The sequence below is a fragment of the Hyperolius riggenbachi genome, chromosome 12 (genome assembly GCF_040937935.1).
Source record: "Hyperolius riggenbachi isolate aHypRig1 chromosome 12, aHypRig1.pri, whole genome shotgun sequence".
Lineage (NCBI taxonomy): Eukaryota > Metazoa > Chordata > Amphibia > Anura > Hyperoliidae > Hyperolius > Hyperolius riggenbachi.
In genome coordinates this window covers 116,287,641-116,309,721 of record NC_090657.1, presented here as the reverse complement: position 1 = coordinate 116,309,721, position 22,081 = coordinate 116,287,641, and the positions used below count along the sequence as shown (strand labels likewise).

General features: G+C 45.8%; 1 protein-coding gene across 2 annotated transcripts in view; it reads left to right on the top strand.

Annotated features, from left to right (window-relative positions):
* Positions 1-22,081, top strand: part of GGA3 (golgi associated, gamma adaptin ear containing, ARF binding protein 3) — a 257,926-nt gene that overhangs the window by 77,924 nt on the left and 157,921 nt on the right. For both annotated transcript variants that reach the window (XM_068261937.1, XM_068261936.1), the window contains exon 4: positions 16,839-16,937. In XM_068261937.1, the coding sequence (XP_068118038.1) occupies positions 16,839-16,937 (99 nt within the window). The remainder of the gene's footprint in view (positions 1-16,838; positions 16,938-22,081) is intronic.

Genomic DNA, 22,081 nt, shown 5'->3' with positions numbered 1-22,081 from the left:
CAGGGATTGGATTCCCAATGCATCTCAGCTGATGACACCATTATATGAGAGCATCTCCAGGGAACCGTTTGTAATCACTGAAGCAGGTAAAGCATCTTTTGAGGCCTTAAAACAAGCCATAGTCTCAGCACCCATGCTAGGGTTGCCTGACTACAAGAAATAATTTTTCCTTTTCTGCCATGAGAGCAAAGGACATGCAACAGGAGTACTTACTCAATTGCATGGCTCTAAGCAGAGGCCTGTGGCCTATTTTTTAGCCAAACTTGATCCAGTGATTCAAGGGTCCCCTGGATGTGTCAGGAGTGTGGCAGCTTGTGCCCTCATGCTTACTAAGTCGGCTGACTTAGTACTAGGACATACTCTCAATCTGTTGACGCCACACAGTGTACTTGGAATCCTAAACAGGGTACAAACTAAACATTTGTCAATGGCAAGGTTAACAAAATATGAGGGTGCATTACTTGCATCAGAAAACCTAAAATTAAAAAGATGTAACACTCTTAATCCAGCTACACTTTTACCAGATGAGGAAACTGAACAGATAGAGGAACATGATTGCCTGGAGTTAATGGACATGGAGACTAGAGGTTTGGATAACGTCCAAGATACACCCTTGCAAAATCCAGATTTTGAATTCTTTGTTGATGGTTCTATGTACTACAATGAGGATGGTAAGCCACCAGTGGCTATGCTGTTGTAACACTTGAGGAAACCGTGGTGCAGAAATCTTTATCTCCACAGAAATCAGCACAAGAGGCAGAGCTTCATGCTCTCATTGAGGCTTGTACTCTGGCCACAGGTAAGACTGCTAATGTCTACACAGACAGCAGGTATGGGTTTGCCATATCACATGACTACGGTCTGATTTGGAGGTCCAGGAACTTTAGGACGGCTGCAGGTAAACCAATTAAAAATGCTGATCTAGTAAGTAATTTGTGTGAGGCTCTCCAGTTGCCAACCAGGGTAGCCATATTGAAAGTACAAGCACACACTAAAGATCAGTCAAAAGAAGCCAAAGGTAATCGCAGAGCAGGCGCTGCTGCCAAAGCAGCAGCCCTTACTCCCCTGTCCAAAGTTGACCTTTTCAATGTCTCAGAGATTCCACCCGTTCCAGTGGATGTGGAGATATTAAAAAACTTTACAGATGCAGGAGGCAACCAGTCACAATGCTGCATGGAGCAGTAAGGGGGCACAGCAAGAAGAAGGTGGAGGGCAGGATCTTTGTACTGTCTTTCCAGATCAGTATATCCAATGATGGCTGCTCTAACACATGGTCCAACACACATGGGTAAAAACAATATGGTTGCTCTGGTAGGCAAACACTGAATAGCACCTGGGTTCAGCTCTGTTGCTGCCCGAGTCACAGCAAATTGTGAGATCTGCATGCGACATAATATTGGACAAGTAATGAAGGTATGACCAAGGCATATGCCTAGGCCAGAGTACCCGTTTCAAAGGTTACAAATTGATTTCATACAGCTCCCAAAGGTGGGAGTGTATGAATATGCACTGGTTTGTGTTGATGTCTTTTCAGGTTGGCCCGAGTGTTGGACTGTGGCCAAAGCAAACGCTAAAACAGTTGCAAAGAAACTGCTGTCTGAGGTAATATGCAGATATTCACTGCCAAAAGTGATTGACAGTGATCAAGGTTCTCATTTCACAGGACAGGTGGTACAGGAAATAATGCAGGCCATGGGTATCAAACAGGCTTTCCATACACCCTACCATCCAAGAAGCAGTGGGAAAGTAGAAAGATTAAATTGTACAATTAAAACAAAGTTAGGCAAAATGTGTGAGGATACAGGACAGCCATAGACAGAATGTTTGCCTGTTGTCTTGTACAGTATTAGAACTGCCCAAATGACCCACAGACTTGGGTTAAGCCCGTATGAAATTCTGTTTGGGCAGGTACCACACACAAAAATATATCTACCTCAGCAGCTGCAATCATTTCATTCAAACCTAGCAGAATATGTAATTGCCCTACAGAACCATCTAGCTGAGACTCATAAAAGCATTTATCGTTGCATTCCAGTACCAAACTGTATACAGGACTCACATAAGCTTATCCCAGGAGATTATGTTGTGGTGAAGCGGTTTAACAGAATATCTTTGGAAGCCAGATATCACAAGCCTTACCAAGTTCTCCTTGTGACAGCTACTGCAGTAAAACTTGAGGGATTCACTACCTGGATTCACGTCAGTCATTGTAAGAAAGTGACCAAAACCAAAGATGGTTAATCTGACAGGATTGTGTATTGTGCTGTTTGCATATCTTGTCAATATGTTCCAGGCTCAAGATTCCTTTTGGGAAGAACCTAATCTGTACATGACGTTGCAAAGGAGAGTGGCATTAGCTGAAAATAAGACAAAATATTGGGTATGTGGTATGAGGCCAAAAGATTCAAAGGGGTTTCCATTAATAGCCATTCCCATAACTTATAAAGCATTAAGTAAAGAAGAAATTATAGGAAAGAACCACACTGCAGATAGGGCCAGAGCTGTCTGGAGAACCCCTGTGTTAAAACCAATGCCTAATTCAAAGCCCACTATATGTATGGATATAGACAGATCTTTAGAGAAGCCACTAGTATCCCTAGGTAGACTGCACAAATCATTGTAACGATTGGTGTCAGCACACAGAGAGTATCTGATTATTGATGATCTGCAGAATCACCAAGAATACAGATGAATACCTGATTATGGGTGATCTGCAAAATCACCAATAATACAAGTATGACTAACCTCTGGACACCTAAAGAGTGTAAGTGCTTGGTGCAACTGTAAGGCTATCTCCAGTGGAGTGGGAGACACAGATACCACTGCAGCCAGTGACCACCTGAGGGGCAGGTGGCCCCTGACTGTGCAGGGACTATCTCTTTAAGCGGATAGAGATAATATAGAAACCAATGATTCCCTGATGGATTGGGAATCAGACTGTACTGCAGCCAGTAGACTCCTAAGAGTAGAGGCTACTGGCCGGACTGCAGGAAGGACTCTCTGAGGAGCAGGAAGTCCTTGCAGCTAACTGACACCTGGTGGACTAGTGTCACGGGTAATACAGACACACTGTTCACTCGAGGGATGAGTGACAGTCAGAAGGGTCAGACAGGCCAGGTCAGCAACACACGAGCAGATAAGGTACAGTAACAGAAGCTGATTCGGTAACCGGGTACTGGCAAGGTTGGCAACTGGTAGACAGATAGGCAGAGGTACCGAATCAGAAAGCAAGAGAGAGGTCAACAGAGCCAAAGGTCATAACAGATATCCGTATCGCACAATACTAGTATGGGGTGTTTTCCTTGGTCTCAACACCCGGGAACTAGTCTAGATAATAACAGGTAACACAGTTCCTAATCTTAGGTGTGAGGTCCTTGGTCTCAACACCCCGGAACTAGTCTAGATAATAACAGGTAAAACAGTTCCTAATCTTAGGAGTGAGGTATTTGGTCTCAACACCCCGGAACTAGTCTAGATAATAACAGAGGTAACACAGTTCCTAATCTTAGGTGTGAGGTCCTTGGTCTCAACACCCTGGAACTAGTCTAGATAATAACAATACAATAATACAAAAGAGTACAAGCGGATTCTGGCTAAGTGTGAATTCCCAGCTCCGGCTGGTTCTAACACACTGTAAGATCTGACTGGTCTGAGTGCTCACACGTAAGCATTCGCAACGGCAGACAACCAGCAACTGACAGGCAAGATCTATATATACTACAGCGCTCTGCAGCGCCGCCCCCAGCCACTCAACCAATCAGGAGTTCCGCTACGATCAGCTGATTGTCCTGATCGGCTGATACCTCTCCTGCTAGCATAAAGGTCCTGTCTTCTGGCGCGCGCAGCTCTCCATCTGTGTGCACTAGAAGGCCCAGACAAACCAGACACATGTTGCTGTGTGCGGAAACCGCCGGTCTGAACGCGGAGACAGCTGCCCCGCCGCCAGACCGCGCGGCGGCTTCTCCGCTATTCATTACAATCATATTGTAATAATGCTACTTCTATCTTTTCTATGCTCTGGAAAATGTAACTATCAGTGATATAGGCAGGGCTGTGGAGTCGGTACAAAAATCTTCCAACTCCGACTCCTCAGTTTATGAAACCATGACTCCGACTCCCGGTACCCAAAATAGCTCAGACTCCGACTCCTCGACTCCGACTCCTTAGTCTAATACTTAACAGGGCTGTGGATTTTGTACAAAAATCATCCGACTCCTGACTCCGACTCCTCAGTTTATGAAATCAACGACTTTAACTCCGACTCCGGGTGCCCAAAATTGCCCCTACTCCTCGACTCCAACTCAGACTCCACAGCCCTGGATATAGGTACTGATGCACGGTCCCTAGGCATAGCTTTACTTATGCTCCTAGGAGGTAACACTGGTTATATGAATTTTACCCTCAGATCAAGGTGTAAATAAAACTTTTTTTAATTGTACTGTATTAGACGCTATCCGGATTCCAGAGTGTGCAAATTTATTAGGAATACAGCTTGCAATGATAGGAGCAGGAGCACATACTAATGTATCAAGGGAAATGTTTTCATGAGGTATAATTTCATTACAACCACCCTATTACTTCGTGTGTGGGCGATGGGCTTATGCCTGGCTACCAAGAGGTAGCTTTGGTCAATGTACTGTAGCTACCCTAATACAAGGATTAGCAGTTGTAGAAGAGAAGGCTGTAACTGCAAAGAAATCTATATAAAAGGAATCTGTTTACCGCAAATGACTATGCATGGGCATTTTTCCCAACATTGACAGGCTGGGGAATGGAAATGATGGTAAGATTAAATAACTACTCTGGACTAATTGACCATATGTTTAATGAGACAATTGCTGCAGTCACTGCTAACACAGTTGAAATAGCCCAAGTACGTAAATTAGCCCTGAAAGAAAAATTGGCTTTAGATTACATACTAGCGGCCCAGGGGGGGGTGTGCATGGTAATAGATGAGGACTGTTGCTCATGGATCGATGACAATGGCGATATTGTTTATAATCACCTACAGAAGGTAAAGGCGTTGCAAGTGTGGCGTAGGGAAATAGGCAATGAGGGATGGAATCCTTTTAAAGGTACAAACATAGGAAACTTATTTGGTTCAATTGGAGGGTACTTTAAACAAATTGTCGCCTATCTGGTGATGTTCCTACTTACTTATTTGATGTTTTACCTTTCCTATAGGTTCATTATGTGTTTCATTAGCAGGTGTGCTCGCACATCTGAAGCTCACATCTACTTAGTTCAGCGAAGAAACTCCTATGATGAAATATCCACTCAGGAGTATGAAAATTGAGTGACAGCTTCGGTCTAAATATCAATTCCTGTACCTGAATGCCTATTGGCTATCCTCGAAAGTTGTGTTAGACAAGTTCCAGGGTAAAATAGGGTACTTAGCGACAAGTCGCTAGGTTTCTGATAAGACCTAGGTAGCTTAGTCAGAAGTCTATGTTAAGAAGCCTTGATTACATTCTGTAACATTTGTTTTTAAATTATTGTTTATAATTGATTTATTAATTTGTGTTGCCATCATATGGCCAAAAGGAGAGAAATGTGAGGGTTTCATTAATATACTTTAGATTGTAGTTATACTTAGTTATAGATTCTTCTTAGACTAAGCAGACAGGTTCTCTTAGATTTCTAATACAGTAAGAAAAAGGCTGAAATTATTCCTCTCTTCACAGTAACTGGTGGGGTACTAGAAACTATATAAGGGGAACTAATGATTCTAAAGTTTATTCTTCACTCTCTATCTTGCTTAAATTAGCTGACCGAAATTAGATAGTGAGGGACTTAGGACATGTCAGATAGATAAGTGTGTTTCTGAAGTCTTTAGCAAAATTATTAGCTGACACGTATGGAAAATCAGAAATAGACAAAAATCACCTCATATCAATAATCATTAACTAACATGATTCAGTACTTCTGAGAGTATAAGAACTAAGCTGACAATAAACATTTTTCAGAGAACATCTGAAAACCTTGAGCGTGTTCCTGGTGTCATGTGTTCTTTCAAAGGGCCTAACAATTGGGAGTCCGTTAGCCAACGTACCCACCGAGGTGCTGGCCTCACCCCAAACTTTATATTACAGGTCTTAAAAAAAACTTCACAATAGTCCTAGAACAGTTTCTGAACATTTGCCCTGCTGATATACGACATTTTGTGCTGAAACGGAAGCCTAAGTCAGCCACTGGCGCTGCTGACCTCGCTGAAACCTTTGTAACTACCCGGGTGCCTGACACGCAGAACTGCACCATTTAGCTGGAGAGGAGGTCAGCCCAATACCCTGGCAGACTCTCTTGCCCCTGTGAGCCGTCCGCCACAGAGGCCACCCAGCGCAGTTGCTGCGCCAGGCCTGCAGCACCTGAGGGGGTCACCTGTCACTACTGCCGCATGCCCGGACACGAGTTTCCCCAGAAAGGACATATTTCCACAACCTTAAAGGGACACTTAAGTAAAAAAAAAAAATGAGTTTTACTCACCTGGGGCTTCCAATAGCCCCCTGCAGCTGTCCTGTGCCCTTGCAGTCTCCCTCCGATCCTCCTGGCCCCGCCGGCAGCCACTTCCTGTTTCTGTGACAGGAGCTGACAGGCTGGGGACGTGAGTGATTCTTCGCGTTCCTGGCCACAATAGCGCCATCTGTGCTGCTATAGCATGTATCATATACCATATAGCAGCATAGAGGGTGCTAATGTGTCTGGGAACGCGAAGAATCACTCGCGTCCCCAGCCTGTCAGCTCCTGTCACCGAAACAGGAAGTGGCTACCGGCGGGGCCAGGAGGATCGGAAGGAGACGGCGAGGGCACCGGACAGCTGCAGGGGGCTATTGGAGGCCCTAGGTGAGTAAAATTCATTTTTTTTGTTTGTCTTAAGTGTCCCTTTAAGTATTTTATTCCCTTATTTTTATTTTCCATACTGTGCTATTGTCTCTATAATTGTTGATTTTAACGATTTTCTGTATATATTATTTATATTGCATTTATAATAAACGACGCTAACTTCATTTATTTGTTTGGCTACACCTATTATTCAGCAACACAAAACTGAATCTAGCTTCTGAAGAGTCGCTACTATTGTTGATAGCTAGATAAACTAGGGTGTGTTTAACCGTTTTATTTGCAGGTCTAGAATCAGCCAGTCACTGGGTTCCTCTGTCCCATTACACACTATTTCAGGGTATAACTGCCACCACGGCAGTTATACCTAGTGTTGGGCGAACACCTAGATGTTCGGGTTCGCGAACGTTCGCCGAACATCGCCGCGATGTTCGGGTGTTCGCGCCGAACTCCGAACATAATGGAAGTCAATGGGGACCCGAACTTTTGTGCTTTGTAAAGCTTCCTTACATGCTACATACCCCAAATTTGCAGGGTATGTGCACCTTGGAGTGGGTACAAGAGGAAAAAAAATATTTGAAAAAGAGCTTATAGTTTTTGAGAAAATTGATTGTAAAGTTTCAAAGGAAAAACTGTCTTTTAAATGCGGAAAATGTCATGTTTCTTTGCACAGGTTACATGCTTTTTGTCGCCATGCAGTCATAAATGTAATACAGAGAAGAGGTTACAGGAAAAGGGACCGGTAACCGTAACGCTAACCCAGCAGCAGCACACGTGATGGAACAGGAGGAGGGCGGCGCAGGAGGAGAAGGCCACGCTTTGAGACACAACCCAGGCCTGCATGAGGACAAGAAGCATGCGGATAGCAATGCTTTTTGCCGCCATGCAGTCATAAATGTAATAAAGATGAGAGGTTCAATAAACAGGGACCGGAAACGCTAACCCAGCAGCAGCACACGTGATGGAACAGGAGGAGGCGCAGGAGGAGAATGCCACGCTTTTTGAGACACAGCATCCCAGGCCTTGCATGAGGACAAATAGCGTGCGGATATAGCAATGCTTTTTGCCGCCATGCAGTCATAAATGTAATAAAGATGAGAGGTTCAATGAACAGGGACCGGAAACGCTAACCCAGCAGCAGCAGCAGCAGCACACGTGATGGAACAGGAGGAGGCGCAGGAGGAGAATGCCACGCTTTTTGAGACACAGCATCCCAGGCCTTGCATGAGGACAAATAGCGTGCGGATATAGCAATGCTTTTTGCCGCCATGCAGTCATAAATGTAATAAAGATGAGAGGTTCAATAAACAGGGACCGGAAACGCTAACCCAGCAGCAGCAGCAGATGTGATGGAACAGGAGGAGGCGCAGGAGGAGAATGCCACGCTTTTTGAGACACAACATCCCAGGCCTTGCATGAGGACAAATAGCGTGCAGATATAGCAATGCTTTTTGCCGCCATGCAGTCATAAATGTAATAAAGATGAGAGGTTCAATAAACACGGACCGGAAACGCTAACCCAGCAGCAGCAGCAGCAGCACACGTGAGGGAACAGGAGGAGCCGCAGGAGGAGAAGGCCACGCTTTTTGAGACACAACATCCCAGGCCTAGCATGAGGACAAATAGCGTGCGGATATAGCAATGCTTTTTGCCGCCATGCAGTCATAAATGTAATAAAGATGAGAGGTTCAATAAACAGGGACCGGAAACGCTAACCCAGCAGCAGCAGCACACGTGATGGAACAGGAGGAGGCGCAGGAGGAGAATGCCACGCTTTTTGAGACACAGCATCCCAGGCCTTGCATGAGGACAAATAGCATGCGGATATAGCAATGCTTTTTGCCGCCATGCAGTCATAAATGTAATAAAGATGAGAGGTTCAATAAACAGGGACCGGAAACGCTAACCCAGCAGCAGCAGCACACGTGAGGGAACAGGAGGAGCCGCAGGAGGAGAAGGCCACGCTTTTTGAGACACAACATCCCAGGCCTTGCATGAGGACAAATAGCGTGCGGATATAGCAATGCTTTTTGCCGCCATGCAGTCATAAATGTAATAAAGATGAGAGGTTCAATAAACAGGGACCGGAAACGCTAACCCATCACAGATGGTCATTGTTCATGTTACTTGGTTGGGGTCCAGGAGTGTTGCGTAGTCGTTTCCAATCCAGGATTGATTCATTTTAATTTGAGTCAGACGGTCTGCATTTTCTGTGGAGAGGCGGATACGCCGATCTGTGACGATGCCTCCGGCAGCACTGAAACAGCGTTCCGACATAACGCTGGCTGCCGGGCAAGCCAGCACCTCTATTGCGTACATTGCCAGTTCGTGCCAGGTGTCTAGCTTCGATACCCAATAGTTGAATGGTGCAGATGGATTGTTCAACACAGCTACGCCATCTGACATGTAGTCCTTGACCATCTTCTCCAGGCGATCGGTGTTGGAGGTGGATCTGCACGCTTGCTGTTCTGTGGGCTGCTGCTGCATGGGTGTCATAAAATTTTCCCACTCCAAGGACACTGCCGATACCATTCCCTTTTGGGCACTAGCTGCGGCTTGTGTTGTTTGCTGCCCTCCTGGTCGTCCTGGGTTTGCGGAAGTCAGTCTGTCAGCGTACAACTGGCTAGAGGAGGGGGAGGATGTCAATCTCCTCTCTAAAGTCTCCACAAGGGCCTGCTGGTATTCTTCCATTTTGACCTGTCTGACTCTTTCTTCAAGCAGTTTTGGAACATTGTGTTTGTACCGTGGATCCAGAAGGGTATAAACCCAGTAATTGGTGTTGTCTAGAATGCGCACAATGCGTGGGTCGCGTTCAATGCAGTCTAGCATGAATTGAGCCATGTGTGCCAGAGTCCTGCCAGAATCCTCATCATCCTCTTGTGAGCGTTGTGATAGTTGTTGTGATGCATCATAGTCGTCACCTTCTTCCTGGTCTGCTTCTGCTGACCATTCGCGCTGAATTGTGGAAGTCCAACGTGCACCGCTCTGGCCCTCGTCAGTGGTGGCAGGAAATTCCTGCTCCAACTCCAGCTGTTCCTCCTCCTCTTCTTCGTCATAGCTGCTGGGGCCAGCGTTTCCTGATGCGGATGGCCTGATGTTGGTACCATCACGCTGATCGTTTTCTCCTTCAGTTTCCCCAGTTGCATCATGACAGCTGTTTCCTTGATTTTCAACATTGACCTCTTCAGTAAACACAGCAGTGGTATGGTAATGCTGGCTGAAGAGTTGTCACTGCTCACAAGCAACGTGGATTGCTCAAAATTTTGGAGGACTTGGCAGAGGTCCAACATGTTGGCCCAATCGGATCCACAGAAGCTTGGCAGCTGTCCGGATGCGCCTCGGTACTGCGCCGTCATGTACTGGACCACTGCACTCTTTTGCTCGCAAAAGCGGGCTAGCATGTGCAGCGTAGAATTCGAGCGCGTAGGGACATCACACAGCAAGCGATGGTGGGGGAGATTGAAGCGCTCCTGCATCTTGGCGAGTGCCCCCGAAGCAGCACTGGAATTTCTGCAATGTTTGGCCACTCGTCGCACCTTCAACAGAAGATCGGCCACGCCTGGGTATGTCCTCAGGAACCACTGAACTACTAGGTTCATCACGTGCGCCAGGCAAGGGATGTGTGTCAGCTTAGCCAACCTTAAAGCGCGAATGAGATTACTCCCATTATCACACACAACCATGCCCGTTTTCAGGTCCAGCGGTGCCAGCCACAAATCCGTCTGTTCCTTTATTCCCCTCCAAATTTCCTCCCCTGTGTGCTGCTTATCCCCAAGGCAGATCAGCTTCAGCAACGCTTGCTGACGCATGCCAACAGCTGTGCTGCACTGCTTCCACGATCCTACTGCTGCTGGGTTAGTGTTTCCGGATGAGGTACAGCTTTGAGATGCGTTGGAGGAGAAGGAGTCAGAGAGGTAGGTGCTGCTGTTGTTATCCAGTGGGAGGGACGGCGGTGCAGCTGTTTGCGGTGTGGGCAACACCCGCGCCGTAGCGGGTGAGGAATCGCTGCCAGGCTCCACAAGGTTCACCCAGTGCGCGGTAAGGGAGATGTATCGACCCTGGCCGAACGCACTCGTCCAGGTGTCAGTGGTGAGGTGAACCTTGCAGGCAACGGCATTCTTCAAGCTTCGGGTTATTTTGCTGACCACGTGCTCAGGCAACTCAGGCACTGCAGAGCGCGCAAAGTGGTAGCGGCTGGGAACCACGTAACGTGAGATGGCCACTGACATCATGCCCTTGAAGCTGTTTGTCTCCACCACTCGATATGACAGCATTTCGCAGGCCAGAAGCTTGGCTATGCTGGCTGTTACTGCCACGGCCCGGGGGTCATTTGCTGGCAATTTCCTCTTGCGATCAAACATCTCCGAGACAGACAACTGAATCGTAGGGCTGCACACTGAAGGGCTGTTGGTTGTTGTGTTTGATGAACACTGGGAGACCTCAAGAGCACTACTCCGGAAAGTGACAGTGTCAGCGTCTGATGTTTGTGAATGTTGTGAACCACGCAATGGCTTGGCTACTGCTGCTGCTGAGGCGGGTCTGGTGGTGAGTCTGGTGACCCCAAGGGAGGCAGTGTTGCTGGTACCCTGTCCTGCCGCGTTTGCCCACAGAGTGGGATGTTTGGATAGCATGTGGCGGCTCATGCTGGTGGTGGAGAGGTTGTTAATACTTTTCCCCCTGCTCAGGCGGGTCTTGCACACCTTGCAAATCGCCATAGTACCATCCTCAGTGCAGTTTTCAAAGAAAGCCCAGACTTTGGAGCACCTGCCTTGCTGGCGATTTCTGTTTGCGCCTCTTTTGCCTCTCACTTGAACTTCCACGCTTGTGGTGCCTGAAATTGCGCGCCGCCTACCTTGTGGCACAAGGCGAACTCGTGCAGCAGTGGGTTCTTCAACAGACTCATCTGTGCTGCTGCTACGACGGCGATGTTCTCGTTCACAAACAAAATCTGGGTCTCTGTCCACATTGTCCATACCCTCCTCTTCCATCTCCTGAAACTCGTCATATGTCATTGTGGGGGGCCGCCGCCGTGGAGTAGAGCTCCCCAGAACAACCTCTGCGCAGCTCACTCCAACGTCGTCTTCCAGATCTTGTCGGCCGACCTCCTGCAATTGCAACCCCTCCTGCCCAACTTGCTCTGGGATTTGGGTTTCCGAGTCCTCCTCGGACTCGCCTTGTATTTCAGTGCGCGGTGCATTTCCCACAGTTAATGGTTGTGAATCCGGGCACAACATTTCTGGCTGTTCCTCCATTGACCTTTTAAAAGGTGGAAGTTTGTCGGGCTGGGAATAGCTCCTGCGAATACCCCATTGTGTCCTGAGGTAATTCATCGGACTGGTTATCTAGCAGTTGTGTGCGTGGTGTCGCTGCCGGTTGTGTCAGCTTTGTGCCCACTGGCTCCTTGTAACTGGCTGAGGACTCGGACCTCGTGCGTGATGTGCTGGTGCTGCTTAACCCACTGCTGGACGCTTGAGAGGTCATCCAAGTAATTATCTGGTCCTGTTCTTTTGGATTTGTGAGGGTTGTTGTCCTGGACAACATGGGCGGTATTGAGTGGGTTTTCTTGGGTGCTCTCCTGTGGCCTGTACGTGAACAGTCAGGGGAAACACCTCTTCCCTTGCCCCTCCCTCTTTCACCGGATTTCTTCCTCATTTCACTTATCCTTAAAGTACACGCTGACTGGCAGCAGTACAGTGGCAGTACAGAAATGCTATACAGTGGTGGGTGAGCGGTGTACCACTATTCCCAGCAGCGACACAGAGCACAATGCTATACAGTGGCGGGTGAGCGGTGTACCACTATTCCCAGCAGCGACACAGAGCACAATGCTATACAGTGGCGGGTGAGTGGTGTACTACTATTCCCAGCAGACACAGAGTGGCAGTAAACAGGATGCTATATAGTGTGGCTGAGCGAGGTACACAGAGTGGCAGTAAACAGAATGCTATATAGTGTGGCTGAGCGAGCGGTGTACTACTATTCCCAGCAGACACAGAGTGGCAGTAAACAGAATGCTATATAGTGTGGCTGAGCGAGGTACACAGAGTGGCAGTAAACAGAATGCTATATAGTGTGCCTGAGCGAGCGGTGTACTACTATTCCCAGCAGCGACACAATGACTGGGGGGACCCTGGCTAGCGTGGCTGGAGCGCGAACTACCCTGCCTGCCTACCCAAAGCTAAACCCACAGACAAATGGCGGAGATATGACGTGGTTCAGGTATTTATTTACCCGAACCACGTGACAGTTCGGCCAATCAGAGCGCGTTCGGGTCCGAACCACGTGACCCGTTTGATCAATCACAGCGCTAGCCGAACCATCAGGTGTTCGGCCGAACTCGAACATCACCCGAACAGGGTGATGTTCTGCAGAACCTGAACAGTGGCGAACACTGTTCGCCCAACACTAGTTATACCCTGAAATAGTGTGTAATGTGTATTACCGTAACTCACAAGCTCCCTTCTAGTCGGTCTGCTGCCCAAATCCCAGCAGTTTCTGCGCACTGATTGCAATCACAGATTGCATGGTCTGTGTGCTGAAACCGATTGGAAGGCATTGTGCGGTCTGGCCACTAGGGGGCTTGTGATACTGACAGGGTATGAAAACTTATGAGCACAATTGTATATCACGGTGTGAGCAAATATTTTCACTATTTGTGAAATGGCTTTGGCTATAGCTAGTTTTGGCATCTGTCTTACTAATCTATAATGAGGATAGCAATATTCTTTGGCTACATGCACGGAAAGGATTTACAAAAACAGCAAAACACAAGCAAACATGATGATAAAGGTAAAAATGAATAGACACCATGAGCAAAGCAGTGTACTCACAGTCTGTTGTGGTGCCACAGCTGACTAACCACTAATAAGACAGTGTTCAGGTGCATCAAGGAGAACAAGGAGTTTGACATCAGCATAATGGCAAATGGAAAATGTTAAACAAAAGAAAAGAAAATAATGTTAATCACAGCGCTATAGAGTCGGAGTCGAGTCTTTGGAGCAATTTGGGGTACTGAGTCGGTGGTTTCACAAACTGAGGAGTCTGAGTCGGAGGATTTTTTTTTGTACCGACTCCACAGCCCTGGTTAATCAACAGTTTGACACATATTAGAGTGCTGTAATATAGATACAACTATGGTAAGAGTCAGACACAGCTTGATTGTAGCACTCTGATCTGTACTGTACATGGTTACTTGGCATGGTCCAGTGCAAAATTAAGTTGTCATCTATCAAGTTATACCGTATTTTTTGGACCATAAGACGCTCAGGACCATAAGACGCACCTAGGTTTAGAGAACAAATATCATCTGAAAAAATATACTAAACCTGGTGCGTCCATTGTGCAGGGGAGCTTGTCCCTCCATCCTGTCTCTATCTAAACTACACTGCCCAGCTACACTAACCTCTGCTGCTCCCATCATCTACACTAATCCCTGCGTACACTTATTCCTGCATACACTAAACACTACAAGTGCAGGCCTTTATCACCTCTCCAGCCAGCGGGAGTCCTCCATCTGCTTCTTGGTGCTGCAGATCAGGAAAACTGCAGGCTGAGTTACGACCCACTTGGAGAGAGTTCCTGGCGGATGTTCGGAGGAGTATGCCCAGGAAGATTATGCCAATGAGCAGTATGCCGATATGCCAGGAGGAGTATGACCATATGTCAGGCGTATGCCCAGGAGGAGTATGCCCATATGCCAGGAGGAATATGCTCAGGAGAAGTATGTCAATATACCCAGGAGGAGTATGCCCATGTGCCCAGGAGGAGTATGCCCAGGGATGATGCTCATATGCCAGGAGGAGAATGCCCAGTGGATGATCAGGTGCACGAGTTTCCACAAACTGGAGAGAAGCAATGTCCCAGGGGATGTAGGCAGGTGGCTCAGAATAGAGTTATGTCCCCAGCCGGTGCAGTGTAGCACGATCAAACACTGCACTGGCATGCTCTGACTGCTGTCACTTCCTGGTCCTGGCCTGTGTGGCCATGCTGCCTGCTACTTCCTCTCCTGGATTAGCTTCTGGCCTGAAGTGTATGGGCATTGGCAGAGACGGGACATCTAATCCCGCAGCAGAGGTATCGTAGCCAATAGAAATTGAATCCATATGGGCATACTCCTCCTGGGCACTCACCCTTATGGCCCACCAGAACCTGTGGACACTCAACCTGCACCAACCTGAGAACTCCCGATGGCTGGAGAGGTGAGACTTTCGCTGAGCTCTGCACTTGGGGACTCTGTGGGGAGGCACGGCGCACATTCGGACCATAAGACACACTAACTTTCCACCCCCACTTTTGGGTAAGAAAAAAAGTGTGTCTTATGGTCCGAAAAATACAGCAACTGCTCTTCTTTTGCCTTTGTGAACCTATGTAGCCATCCACATAAATGGTTGTGCAATAATAGAAAATGCAGTGTAATTTTAGAGAGAAAGTTGCACCGGTAGGAAGTGATTACATTTTAAAAAACACACAAAGCAAACTGTTCATCAAATTATGGATTAAACCTCAGTTGGTGCTAGCACTATTAAAACCAGTATAGCTGCACTCAAGAGCTGAAGTTTATTGCAAAAATATGCTTTACTGTTTAATCAGATGAACAGACCCTCTAAAATAAGGGTATAGTTACATACATCTCAATACACAAAAAGACATAAGACCCCACCTAACACTAAGATCATGCCACCACTGCTGCTCTAATAAAGCGGGAGACACTAAATTCTCCAACATCAGTCCATCCTAGATGTTCACTGGAAGCAAATCCACAAGATCATAATACACTTGAAGTACCAGTACTGGTATCAAAATATATTAGTTCCAGTTGTCCTACAAAAAGATTGTGCACAATCAATACTTTTAAAAAATTGTTCAAAGAAGGGGATAAACATTCCAGCTATCATCAAATATGCCAAAAAAAAAAAACCCAGTTCTCTTCACAGTAAGTGGCAAATCCTAGAAATCCATTGACCATTGTCATTGGTGGTGGTTTATAATGCCCTTTTATGAATTAAAAAACATACGACCTGAGTGAAATAAATGTCCTTCTGGGTCAGTGATCTGCAAACTTAGCTCTCCCGCTGTTAAGAAACTAAAAGTCCCACAATGCATTTGCCTTTATGAATCATGACTGTGGCTGTCAGACTCCTGCAATGCATTGTGGGACTTGTAGTTCCTTAAAGCGGTATCGTCACCACAAAAATCAAATTTCAACAGCAACTGGTCTGAGTATATTAAGTGATAAAGATGCTAATCCTGCATTCAAAACTTGCAAAACATTTTCTGCTGTTATGATTTGGAGTTATCACATACTTAAGGAGCACTGGCCCTTTAGTAGTCGGTGCCAAAGAATTGCATGCTGGGGGTTCTTTTTATCTACAATGTATTCCTCCCCTTTCCTTTATTTCCCTGCTAGCTGCTTATCTGAAACCTAATCCCCTACTCACTTGTGTTTACAAGCAAGGCTGAGGTGACTCAGCGATTGGAGGAGACAAGAAAAAAAAGTAAAGGGCAGAAATGACATCACGAGTTAGCCTTAACTGTGGGCAAAAGACATGGCCCCCACCAGGAACAGAATTCTCGTCATTTACTATATAACATTCACTGAAATCAAAACGTGGACAGTAGAATACATGTGTTATGTAAGTAGATCAAGTATTTATCTACTTATATATGTGTTTTTTTCCCTGGCATGGTATGGCTGATCCTACTGCTTTAACAGCTGGAGAGCCAAGTTTGCAGATCACTGTTCTGGGTGATCTCAAACCACGTGCAACTCAGCGATAAAGCAAGGAGACTTCCATCAAACGTATCCTCCTGGGCAAGTTTACTCTTCTTAAACTTGCTGGCTGCGGCATTGACTTAGAGCAAGTGATTACATTTTACCCGCTGTAGCGAATGACAAAAAAGTGTTGTATATCTGTTACACGCTGCTCCAGCTTCACCATGGGTGCTGTGAATTAGACTTATAGCTTTCTCCCAGTGTTCTTACCATAATGTTTATTTTACAGGTCTTGGAGGCTTGCATGAAGAACTGTGGGAGGAGATTTCATAGTGAGGTTGGGAAATTTCGCTTCTTGAATGAGTTGATAAAGGTTGTATCACCAAAGGTGAGTTTTGGAAAACCTGCTGTGCTACAGGTATTATTAATGCTTTAAAGTACAACTATCGATTTAAAATGATTTTTAAACTGGGCTGGGGATGACAAGACAAGACAAATAACATTTATATCGCGCTTTTCTCCTGGCGGACTCAAAGCGCCAGAGCTGCAGCCACTAGGACGCGCTCTATAGGCAGTAGCAGTGTTAGGGAGACTTGCCTAAGGTCTCCTACAGAATAGGTGCTGGCTTACTGAACAGGCAGAGTCGAGATTCGAACCCTGGTCTCCTGTGCCAGAGGCAGAGCCCTTAACCATTACACCATCCAGCCACTGCTGGATGGCTTGTGTAAGTGTTCCTAAATACTAGGAGGTACCAAGGTATCGGTAATCTTACTATATATAGGTAAGATGTTCTTACTTTAATGAAGTCTAGCTTCAAAAATGCGAATTTTTTTGCTAAAATTTACAGATTTTACTATGCACATCAGACAACGCGTTTCACTGATACAAACCGCTTCATTAGGTCAAGTTCAAGTGTCTTTAAGGAGTAATCCGTGCAATGAGCACTGAATGCTCAGGGCTCATTGCACAGATTACTCCTTAAAGGCACTTAAACTTGACCTGATGAAGCGGTTTGTATCCACAAAACGCGTTGTATAATCTGCATAATAAAATCTGTTAATTTTAACGAAAAATTCACATTTTTGAAGATAGACTTCATTAACCCCCTTGCCGTTCCAATTGTGTCGGCAAGGGGGCGGCGCAGCACTTTTTTTAAAATTTTTTTAAATCATGTAGCAATAGCCGCTGACAAGCGGCATCCCCCAACTTAACCCGATCGCCGCCGGCGCTGTCTGAAAGCAGGAAATCCCGTTCAGAACGTGATTTCCTGCTGGGCATCCCCTGTCGGGACGTCAGAGGGAATCCCGATCCACCCCTCAGCGCTGCCTGGCACTGATTGGCTAGGCTGCGCAAGGGTTCTGGAGGGGGGGGGGGGGGCGGCGATCGTAATATGCACGCAGCTAGCAAAGTGCTAGCTGCGTGCAATTAAAAAAAATTATGCAAAACGGCCCATCGGGGCCTGAGAAGTTCTCCTGCGCAGGTTACCCCGAGCTGAGCTCGGGATAACCGGCAAGGAGGTTAAGGTAAGAACCTCTTACCTATATATAGTAAGATTACTGATACCTTGGGCACCACCTATCTTCTCCTAGCATTAATAGTAGCCTCCCAAAGAGGAGCTTACTTAGTCTTTGATCTCAAGTGAGTAAAAGACCATTTTTTATTTTGGAGCTGCGACCACTACACCAACTTCCAAAAAAGGCCAACTGAGAATGGTACTTCCACACATGCCCACAACAGTGTTTGCCTAGCTTGCAACCTACATTTGTGAGTATATCTACACTATTTTACATCCTATTCCATCTAACCAGACGATACTGCACGATATTGGGCTCCCGGTGTCCTTGTGTCTTTGTTTCTCATTCAAAAGATGTTCCTAAATACTGCTGTATCTGCCCCCCTGCTTATCTCTTCCTTTAAAGTAAATGGGAATAAAAAAAAATCAACCAGATACTAACCTAAGGAGAGGCAAGGCTCTTGGTCCTAAAGAGCCTTCCTGCTCCTCTGATGGATTTCTCGTTCCAGCGCTAGCTCCCCAATTGGTCCAATACTGCTTTCTGCCGCCAAAGGAAACATCGGAGAGCCCGAGTGTTCCCGAAGGCGGGTGGCTCCGTACTGCGCCTGTGCTAGCTCTCTCTAGCACGCTCATGCATGCGTATTATGGAGCCACCCGTCTTCTGCAGTACGCGGGCTCCCGACGACTTCCCAAGCCTCCTGGGGCCGGGGATTTAATCGAGGAGCTGTTGCTTAAATGGGGACTGTGAAAGGAGCGGGAACGTTCTATAAGACCCAGAACCTTCCCTCTCCTTGGGTAAGTATCTAGTTCTTTGTTTCTTTTCTTTTTTTAAGATTCACATTAGCTTTAAGGTTATCAAATTCCATTTCATGTAGTAGTATCAGACCAGGGTGTCAGATCAATGAATCGTGAGGGGAGGTCAGGGGAATCCCTCTTCTTACAGCTGTTAACCCTTTGTGTACTTTATATCTTTAGCAGGTGTCAGGTCTAAACTGCAGCTGTAGTTTTGTCTCTCTGAATAGCTTATTCAGAGAGACAAAATATAGGTTTTGAGGGTTGTCTGTCTGAGGAGAATACTGCACTAACATGTGCAGAACTTGCAGGCTGAAATGTATTCATCTCCAGCATAAATAAACATTCTATTATGTTTGTGAAATCGGATACCAAAGCAGGATTTTCATACTAAGGTTTTTGGTTTTTTTTGTTTTTTTCCCCTGTTCTCTGTAGTCTGTGGAAAAAGTGACAGTACAGCCAGTGCTGGTTTCTGCATCAAAGCACTGACTCCCCTTTGCTAAAAAATTATTCCAATGCAGCTAAAATCTACACACAATGAATTAAAGCTTTTGCCTCTGATGTTTAACATGAAAAGTACCAGTATGATAATGCTTACACAACAAGGCCAGTGAGCGACTGCGAACTCTGGCCTTATATACAAATTACAAAGTCCCAAAAAAACACTCCCCATTTAGCAGCACCTCCTGTTTGGTGATGTCACAAAATGACATCACCACTGACGCTTGCTCAAACCCGCCTCTTTAATGCATAAAACCTTACAGGTCTCGCGCACGCCCGTTCAGACGCATTGCGCATGCGTGTGCTGAGACTCACAGCCGCGGGGAGACCGAGGATACCGCCGGAAGATGTCGGCGGGGGAGACTCGCCAGCAGCACGGCCCCCGTTGGAGACGTCGCGGGACCTGCCGCTGGAAGGTAAGCTTATTACATTACCCCGCCCCCCTTGAGGAGTGGGGGGCTTATCAGGAAATTCCAGATAAAAAGTCATGAATTAACTGATCAGCATGAATTTGACGGGCTGGAACCCAACACCTTTCTTCCAGCCCATATCCCTTCCAGTCCACCAATTACTGCAAGGAACCACAAACTCTCCTAGAGTCCAAAATCTTCCCAATTTCATATTCGAGTTCACCATCCACCTCAACTGGCGGAGGAGGAGCTGAGGATAAAATTGTGTTCACTGCTGGTTTTAAAAGAGAAACATGAAACGAATTGACTCCCCTGATAGACTGAGGTAATGTCACCCTGTAAACCACATCATTAATCTTCTCCTGAATGGAATAAGGACCAATAAATTTAGGCCCCAATTTCACAGAGGTTTGACGTAAAGGGATGTTTTGGGTAGAAACCCATACAAGATTCCCTGGGGAAATCCAAATTCAGGTGAACGTCGAGCATCGGAATATTTTTTCTGTCAAGACACAGCATTCCGTAGATTCTGCTGAACCTGAGGCCAAATCTGTTGAATGTGAGTACTCCACTCCTCTAAAGCTGGAAGAGGAGAAGGAGAAGATGGGAAAAAGGTAAACTTAGGGTGTTGACCAGTGACGATCCAAAACGGTGACAATTTGGTACATGAACTGAGAAGGTTATTGAAGGCAAATTCCACAAATGGTAAATAATCCAACCATGACACTTGACAGTCTGATACAAAACAGCGGAGATACTGTTCCAGGGACTGGTTAGTTCTCTTTGTTTGTCCGTTGGTTTCTGGGTGTAACCCGGAAGAAAAAGAGAGTTTGATGCCCAAGAGATTGCTAAAAGCGTGACACAAACTGGACCCCCATGTCTGACACTATATTCTCAGGGATACCATGTAAGCAGAAAATATGTATAAAAAAAATAACTTAGCCAGTTCTTGAGCTGAGGGTAACCCAGGTAGAGGTACGAAATGTCCCATTTTACTAAACCGGTCAACTATGACCCAAATAACTCTTACCTCCTGAGGAAGGTAAATCCACTACAAAATCCATCGAGAGGTGAGACCAAGGTCTCGATAGAATGGGCCAAGGTACAAGATGACCTCGGGGAGCAATCCAAGATACTTTATTCCTGGCACAGGTGGCGCAAGCTGCCACGAATGCCTTGCAATCCTTGCTAATAGAAGGCCACCACATGTGCCGGGACATGAGTTCCAAAGTTTTAGTTTCCCCTGGGTGCCCCGCTAGTTTCGGCTCATGAAAAACCTGTAATATCTGAAGTCAAAGATGCAAAGGCACATAATCTACATTAGGGAGTTTCCCAGGTGGACTATGTCGGGCGTTTTGTCAATGTTTGTATAACTTGTTTAAAAATAAATATAAAATCAAAAATGTAAATGTAATGCTCCTGGGAAAATAGGAGGAGCTAAAGATACAAACACACGCCTAACTGTGTGAGCTCGTTTTCCGAGGTTTTACAGTACTGGTTTAAACATGCAAATAAATGTGGACCAATTTATAAAAATATCAATTTAATATCGAATAAATATTACAATATCAAAACAATATAAAATTGCACTTTTGATATATAACAAAACTCATAAGGTCATTCTTATAATAAGCAATGAGCTGGATAATAATTTCAGTAAAACATCAAAATGTTATTATACTTATTCACCAATACAAAAGGCTTAAACCAATTAGCAGTCAACTCAAATACAGTGCAGAGATATGACTCATCAAATATGGCCGTCGGCCCTGTTACTCAATTTACCACAGGGTCTCTGGAGACAAAATGGATGAATTGAACGACAACAAAATGGCTGTTATCAAAATCAAAATGGCTGCTATCAAAAACAAAATGGTGGCTATCAAAAACAAAATGGTGGCTATCAAAAATCAAAATTGCGCAGTCCAAAATCAAAAATGCGCTATCCAAAATAAACTGGCTGATGTCAGCTATACCATTCAATATAACAAATTTAGGATGACTCAGTGGATCTGACGACTGGGCGTTGCCCCACAATCGCTATGCAATCAACTATAAATGACAGGAATTTTCCCACTGTCTATACTTTAACCTCCGCTGGCCTGTGATACTACACAGAGCAAGCGGGTAAAATACATATATTTTTGGAATAAGATATCTATTGAGTCGTCCTAAATTTGGCTAGGTGTGGCTTGCACATGCTGCGGCAAAGTATCAAAATATCTAGAGGAGGTAGCTTAAAGTATCTAGCGCTTTTATCCAAAACTGAGTTAAACAGCCAGTTATCAATGAACATATGGTAGAACTTAGGTGAGT